This window comes from Oratosquilla oratoria, chromosome 29 (genome assembly GCF_046742065.1).
Source record: "Oratosquilla oratoria isolate Oo_2021 chromosome 29, ASM4674206v1, whole genome shotgun sequence".
In the NCBI taxonomy this organism is placed as follows: Eukaryota; Metazoa; Arthropoda; class Malacostraca; order Stomatopoda; family Squillidae; genus Oratosquilla; species Oratosquilla oratoria.
In genome coordinates, this window is record NC_134805.1 from 52,824,965 (window position 1) to 52,833,768 (window position 8,804).

The 8,804-nt window shown below is 37.8% G+C and overlaps 1 protein-coding gene across 1 annotated transcript in view; it reads right to left on the reverse strand.

Moving 5' to 3' along the window:
- Positions 1 to 828: 828 nt before the first annotated feature.
- Positions 829 to 8,804, reverse strand: part of LOC143040773 (uncharacterized) — a 241,748-nt gene continuing 233,772 nt past the window's right edge. The window contains exon 5 of the mRNA XM_076212205.1: positions 829 to 1,061. Coding sequence (XP_076068320.1) covers positions 1,006 to 1,061 — 56 coding nt within the window. The 3' untranslated portion in view covers positions 829 to 1,005. The remainder of the gene's footprint in view (positions 1,062 to 8,804) is intronic.

Genomic DNA, 8,804 nt, shown 5'->3' on the forward strand with positions numbered 1-8,804 from the left:
TTAACTGCCCTTTTAATTCATCTATTTCTTTATTTAGGTTTTGTTTCTCCTTCTTTAGTTCTTCCAATTTATCAACTCTTTGTGTAATCAGTGGAAGTTGACTGAACCTAACCTTCCACTGTTCGTTCGTTTTTGCTAGTTTTTACTCTACTTGCTAATCGGGGGAGGTTGTCATCTCCTCCCTCATTAAATCCATGGAAATAATTATCTTTACATTCCATTGTGCTTCTCTTATCTATATTTCTAATTTATACATTTTTGCTAATGTCTTCGACTTCACCTCTATCGTCTGCGCACATTTTGTCGACAATCCTTCTGACTTTTGGGGTCCGTTCGTCCCCTTCCTCATTTACTTCTATTTTCCTCAGTAATCCCTCTCTTTCTCCTTTTTCTTCACCTTCCCACTACACCACGAGCTTTCCCCTTCCCTACTAATACAACACAAGTACTCCCTCGGCGTTGAATTCACGAAGATTTAGTTTTTTTCTGGAGTCCAGTCGTCGCCGTCTCTCTGATGATCGCGCGCGCGCGCGCGCGCGTGTGTGTGTGAGAGAGAGAGAGAGAGGGAGAGAGTGGGTGAAGGAAGAATAAGCAAAGATGGGCTGGAACTCCTTTATTGATTATACATTTCGACCGACTCGGTCTTCTTCAGTAAGCTGTCTACAAACTGCTTGAACCTTGCAATTATACACTCGAAGACGGACACACGGACAGGTCATCCCGCTAGCTGTCTGGGAATTCTCATTCCCGTACCATGTATATGTTTCCCAATCGTATTTATTATCAATTTACTTGCTGCCTTCGATAAACAAACGAAACCTTCCCTGTCATTGTTATTTTCATAAGAATTAATATAGGCAGCTTCAACAGTCTTCCTCATGTCTCTTTTTAATCCCGTGTGTAGGACCTCGACCCCATCCCAGTGGGGCAAATGTCCAGATTGGTCAGCGTGCTGAACGAGTGAGTTAGACGTCCTGTGTGACCTCAAGTCTCGTTTGTGCTCGGCTATGCGTTTCTCGACGCCTCGACCTGACTCGCCGTAATATGAGGAGGTGCACCTACTGCAAGGAATGCGATAAATGGTACTGAGGACATTATGAAGCAGTCACTTTATATTCTTGGTCTTGACAATTTTTCCTATATTAGAATTGGAAGTCCTTGCTATTTTCACCCCCCCCCTTTCCCAAGAAATCTGTCTATGACTTCGGTTTTCCTAGAGTTAGGAACCAAAATATATTGTATTTTATTACTCTCGGACAATTGGACATTTGGTCTCATGAAGATGTTACTAGCTACTTCTTTCAACCTGTTAATCATCCCCTCTGGATATTTTAATTTCTTAAAGGCATTATTTATGTAAGTTAATTCATCTTCCAAAAATTCCTCGCTGCAAATTCTAAAAGCTCTGAGGAAGAAACCTATGAGCACGCCGGTTTTCACTCGCTCGCCATGCCCTGAGAAATAGTGTACAAATTCGTCTCTGTTGGTGGATTTTCTGTACACTGAGAATCTTACTCCTTCATCCTACCTGTGTACCAACGCGTCATAGAATGGTAATTTGTGGTCGACTTCCATCTCTACAGTGAATTGTATATCTTTATTGACCCTATTGAGTCTTACTAGTTAAGTTAGACATATGAATTAACTCACATAACCAATGCCTTTAATAAATTAAAATATCCGGGGAGATGATTAACAAGTTGAAAGAAGTAGCTGGGAACATCTTCATGAGACCAAATGTCCAATTGTCCGAGAGTAATAAAATACAATATATTTCGGTTCCTAACTCTAGGAAAACCGAAGTCATACACAGATTATATATATATATATATGTATATATGTATATGTATATATATATATATATACTATATATTATAAATATATATTCATATATATATATATATATATACATATATATGTATATATATATATATATATATATATATATATATACATATATAAATATATATTTCTAATCAGAAATGTAGTAGCACATTTATAAATGACACACAGCAAACCCACAGTCGGACTGTGGGTTTCCTGTGTCATATATATATATATATATATATATATATATATATATATGTGTGTGTGTGTGTGTGTGTGTGTGTGTGTGTGTGTGTGTGTGTGTGTGTGTGTGTGTGTGTGTGTGTGTGTGTGTGTGTGTGTGTGTGTGTGTGTGTGTGTGTGTGTGTGTGTGTGTGTGTGTGTGAAGACATCCTGACATGTTGTAAGAAGAGTAGAAACACACAAGTAAAACAGGAGTTTATTCCTTGACTAGTTTCGCACAGTGATGCTTCTTCAGAAAGAATGTTTGCATTACAGAATAACTGATATTAAATACAAAAAATATTAGGAGAAAGAGGGTATAAGGGAAGGTCACTTCCTATTCATGGTGGCACGAAATCGTGCGGGTTGGTCGGACTGGCGCTCCGTGTGGTGCTACGAGTGTACAGATGTCCTGTTGTTTTCCACTCTGTTGCTGCATGTAGGGCTGTTATCTTTGATAATTTAATATCTCCTATTCTATTAGGAGATATTATATATACATATATACATATATATACATATATATATATATATATATATATATGTATGTATATATGTATATATATATATATATATATATATACATGTGCATACATATAAATGCACATACATACATATATATGTATATATATACATATATATGCATATATATTGTAACGTAATATTAGATATTACGTCATATGTGTAATTATGTTATAGAATTGTGTTCCTTTGTATTACATAACTATGTTCATATTTCTTGTCTATGTATGTATTGTAACAATGTTAAGTAGTAACGCCCGTCCACTATATGTAATCTTGCCTACGTGCGGAGAAAGGTGCGCACTCTTGTAGAACAAACAGACAAGCGAAATCCTGAATAGTTCGGAGCGCACAGATTTGACAGTTACTAAATAAGTAGATTGTTCAAGCGAGTCGAGGGTCTTAAAACTACCCATGTTGATGTGTGTTAACTTACCCTCCTCCCCCCCCTTTCGCTCACCCGCACCCTTAACCGGAAGTATCCCGCTTCCGGTCCAATGGTATATAAGCGGTGGAAATCGCTCACTCCTTGTCATTTTCTCGCATATTGATCTCTTGATAAAAACTAGAAGTTTAGACTCATGAGACGATTGGTGTGAAGTGATCACCCTTTTTGCCTACATTACGTGTCTGATATACATTGCATTACTTTATACTTATATTTGTACTTATTACTTATTTTGATGCATGTTCCTGATCTTTTTGTACTTAGATAGTACCATATTGTATACGTATCTTGTGTTTCTTATTTGAACGATAATTTCCATATTCTTATAATCATGTAACGGTCCCATTGACCCTACTGCCCATTCTCTTTTGTGTTGATTGCCTGTAAATATTTTCCATATTAATAATTTCGTTTACTAGTTTTATCGCTAGTTTAATATTCCTTTCCTGGAATCTTCTTTGTTACCTTTACTTCTAGTCTTACGAATTATCTAGGCCCTGACCAGATAGTTCAGTCCTACAGTGGCTTCTAGAAGTGAGCTGGTTCTTAAGCACTTATCCGTTATACGTAACGTCTCTTCACTAACCAGCCCGTCCCGTAACAAAGTGGCGACCCTTGCCAAGGATATTTGATCAGGTATTTAACACATTCTTTTAGAGATGGATGATATAATTCAAGAATTCGTTCAAAATCCCAAGGTAAGTTTCTTAAAGAAACAAACTAAAGACACTTTGATAGAAATAGGCAAGCACTTTGGAGTAGACATTGATACAAGTTTGCGAAAGAAAAAATTTCTTCAGGAACTCGTTGAAAATCTGATCGAAGATGATATCTTATCTCCAGAAGAGGTTAAAGCTATACAAATTCCTTCAAATAGGTTAGAAATAGAGGCACGACTAACCGAACTTAAGATTAAGGAGATTGAATTAAAGGTCAGGAGAGTAGAAATTGAGGAGGAAGCTAAATTGAAACAAATGCAAATTGAGGCAGAATTTAAAGCTAGAGAAGAGGAAGCTAAAGTGAAACAAGTAGCTAAAAAGGAGGAAACTAAACTGAAACAAATGCAAATTGAGGCAGAATTTAGAGCTAGAGAAGAGGAAGCTAAAGTGAAACAAATAGAAAGAGAGGACGAAACTAAAATCAAATTGGCAGAATTTAAAGCTAGAGAAGAGGAAGCTAAAGTGAAACAAGTAGAGTTAGAATTAAAGAAGACAGAAGTAGAAGCTAGGATTGTTGATAGACAACCCGTAGTTCAGGAAGGTCATATAGATATTTCCAAGTATGTAAAACTTCTACCCCAATTTTCAGAAGGAGAGCCAGAAATTTTCTTTCTTCAGTGGGAAAAATTGGCGCAACAGTTACAAATCCCTAAAGAAAATTGGCCATTAATCATTCAAACACAATTTAAGGGTAAGGCTCAGCAAATTTATACTTCTCTTTCAGAAGCAGAAAGCGAGTATGATAATATGAAAGCTTGTATTTTAAAAGCTTATGAACTAATACCAGAGGCCTATAGACAGAAATTCCGTAATTATAGGAAGACACCTCAGTTAACATACGTAGAATATGCGGCTCAACAAGAGAGGTTATTCAATAGGTGGTGTTTGGCTAGTGAAACGGACACCTTAGATAGACTTAAACAATTGATTTTATTGGAGCAGTTTAAGAATACCTTAGAGACAGATCTTAGGATTTTTATAGATGATCATGTTCCCGAAACTTTAACTAAAGCTGCTGTATTGGCTGATGAGTTCACACTAAATCATAAACCTAAGTCAAGACAAATGGAATCCCAAAAGTCAAAGTCATATATTCCAGATTCAACAAAATACTCTGATCCTTGGTCCCCAAAAAAACGCTTTGAAAATCAGTCTAGCCCATCACATTTTAGTTACAGGTCTGATTTCAATCAATATCCTCCAAACCAACCTTGGCAAAGAATGGAAAGGTTTAAGACTAATTCCCCTGTAACTTGTTCATATTGTAAACAGGTTGGCCATCACATTTCTAATTGCAGAAAGAGACTGACACCCTCGTTCTCCAATAAGACACCAACTCTTGTAAGTAATATAAAATCAGATGATTCAAAATCCTCTATTCAGGATACACTACCAAAGAAGCCGGTATTGTCAAGTAATGTAGAACCCCCCTCATCAGATCATGATCCTTGTTTCAAATCATTTGTATCTTCAGGAACTATATCTCATAGTAGTAGTTCACAACAATATCCTATTTCCATACTCCGAGACACAGGAGCAAAGCAAAGTCTGATTTTAAATTCTGTCTTGCAGAATCTGGGTGAGTCATATACAGGTTATGATATATTGATAGAAGGAGTTGGAGGAATTGTAAAATGCCCATTACATAATGTTTTCTTGCGGTCTGATTTAACAACCGGAATGGTTAAAGTAGCAGTAGTAGACTCTCTTCCCATAGTAGGAATATCCTTATTGTTGGCCAATGACATCGCTGGAAGCAAAGTCATTTCTCCTTTAATAACAAATAACCCTAAGACCTCAGTAGAACCTTCAGATAACTTACAGTTGTTTCCCGCTTGTGCTGTAACCAGATCTCAGTACAAGAAATCTGAAGAGGAGACCTATAATTTAGAATCCCTATTCTCCCAAACTGACCCATCTTCTTCTTCACCAGTTTCTCTATCTAGAGCAGAATTAATCAAAGAACAGAGATTGTTTCATCTCCAGAAGAAGTTGAAAATATGTCACGAGGTTTCTATATAGAAAACGGAGTCCTAATGCGAAAATGGAGAGCATCCACCGCAACCACTGACCAGCCATGGCAAGTAAGGAATCAAATAGTCCTCCCTCTTGGTTTCAGGAATAATGTTCTAAGATTGGCTCATGATACTCCCTTAGCAGGTCACTTAGGGGTAAGAAAGACCTTGTTCAACATAACCCAACATTTCCATTGGCCCACGGTTGTCAAAGATGTTGCCCAATATTGTAAAACATGTTATACATGTCAACTTGTAGGTAAGCCCAACCAGAAAATTGTAGAAGCTCCACTCCATCCCATTCCTGTAATGGAAGAGCCATTTAAAAAAGTTCTTATTGACTGTGTAGGACCTTTACCTCCTTCAAGTAAAGGAAATCAGTACATTCTCACAATCATGTGTATGAGCACTCGTTTTCCAGAAGCAATTCCTTTGAAAAATATTAAAGCTCAAAACATAATCAGAGAAATGTTGAAATATTTCACTATGGTAGGATTTCCCAAGAACATTCAAAGTGATCAAGGAAGTAATTTTCTTTCCAACAAGTTTAGAGAAACTCTTGTAACACTAGGTATAAATCATGTAACTTCCTCCGCCTATCATCCTCAATCACAAGGTGCTCTAGAGCGCTTTCACCAAACGCTCAAGACAATGTTAAGAATCTTCTGTGCTGAGAACACTCGAAATTGGGAAGACGGACTCCCCTTTTTGTTGTTCGCCACCCGAACAACAATTCAAGAAAGCCTTGGATTCAGCCCGTCAGAATTAGTCTTCGGTCATGAAGTCCGTGGCCCCCTAAAGATACTTCATGAACAATGGATGAAAGAAGAACCACCAGTTCCTTCTTTGAAATACGTGTCCCAGGTCACCGAGAAGTTGTTAGAAGCTTGGAAGTTGGCAAGAGAGAACTTGACGAATGCTCAACGAGTAATGAAAGGTCGGTATGATAAAAATTCTAAACTTAGAACTTTCTCTCCAGGAGATCAAGTGTTACTTTATCTTCCCATACCAGGAGATCCATTGCAGGCTAAATACAAAGGACCCTATGAAGTCTTGTCCAGAGCCAGTGATCTCAACTACATAATCAAAACTCCAGACAGAAGAAAGAGTTCCCGTCTCTGTCACATAAATACCTTAAAACCTTATCATTCCAGAGATCCAATTCCAGCTTGCAGCTCTACCACAATAGAATCGGAAGAGCCTCCTGATAACCTGCCTAATCCTCCTGAGATTCCCTTGGAAAACTCTCAGATACTACAAAATCTTCAGATAAAAGTACGACACTTATCTGAGAAACAAGATGTAGCAGAACCATTGACTGACCTGTTGAGAAAAGACCACGACTTCGTGTGGACACCTACCTGTGAGACGGCCTTCAAAACCCTGAAGCCCCTTCTCACTAACGCACCAGTTCTAAGGGCACCCGATTTCCAACGACCCTTTCTTCTGCAGGTCGACGCCAGCGACACCGGTATCGGTGCCGCCCTCTTGCAAGAACACAATGAAGTTCTTCACACTATCGCCTACTACAGCAAGAAGCTGTCCCCTGCGCAGAAGAACTACTCCGTACTTTCTAGAACGTAGCTTTTCAACAGAAAGTGAAAAGCTTTCCCAAACGGTGGAGGCGTAACGTAATATTAGATATTACGTCATATGTGTAATTATGTTATAGAATTGTGTTCCTTTGTATTACATAACTATGTTCATATTTCTTGTCTATGTATGTATTGTAACAATGTTAAGTAGTAACGCCCGTCCACTATATGTAATCTTGCCTACGTGCGGAGAAAGGTGCGCACTCTTGTAGAACAAACAGACAAGCGAAATCCTGAATAGTTCGGAGCGCACAGATTTGACAGTTACTAAATAAGTAGATTGTTCAAGCGAGTCGAGGGTCTTAAAACTACCCATGTTGATGTGTGTTAACTTACCCTCCTCCCCCCCTTTCGCTCACCCGCACCCTTAACCGGAAGTATCCCGCTTCCGGTCCAATGGTATATAAGCGGTGGAAATCGCTCACTCCTTGTCATTTTCTCGCATATTGATCTCTTGATAAAAACTAGAAGTTTAGACTCATGAGACGATTGGTGTGAAGTGATCACCCTTTTTGCCTACATTACGTGTCTGATATACATTGCATTACTTTATACTTATATTTGTACTTATTACTTATTTTGATGCATGTTCCTGATCTCTTTGTACTTAGATAGTACCATATTGTATACGTATCTTGTGTTTCTTATTTGAACGATAATTTCCATATTCTTATAATCATGTAACGGTCCCATTGACCCTACTGCCCATTCTCTTTTGTGTTGATTGCCTGTAAATATTTTCCATATTAATAATTTCGTTTACTAGTTTTATCGCTAGTTTAATATTCCTTTCCTGGAATCTTCTTTGTTACCTTTACTTCTAGTCTTACGAATTATCTAGGCCCTGACCAGATAGTTCAGTCCTACAGTGGCTTCTAGAAGTGAGCTGGTTCTTAAGCACTTATCCGTTATACGTAACGTCTCTTCACTAACCAGCCCGTCCCGTAACAATATATATATATATATATATGTATATATATATGTATATATATATATATATATGTGTGTGTGTGTGTGTGTGTGTGTGTGTGTGTGTGTGTGTGTGTGTGTGTGTGTGTGTGTGTGTGTGTGTGTGCGTATGCATATATATATATATACAGTATATATATATTTACACACATATATATATACATATATATATATATATGTATGTATATATATATATATATATATATATATATATGTATGTATATATATACAATCATACCTCGATTTAACGGACCTCACTTTAACGGATTTCGGATGCAACGGACAAAATCTGTAGCTTCCGGATCGTCCGGAGCGACCGGACGCGGTCCGATGTTTCCGAGGTTGACCGCCAGATGACCTATGGTCGCTTTGTTTACAACTGTGCCGGAACACGTGGTGCTGTTTGGTCCGTGTTTTTAGACCTTTTTGGCCCTGTTTTGTGTGTTGTTTGTGAAATAATTCAACAGTTTTTTTAACCATGGCACCT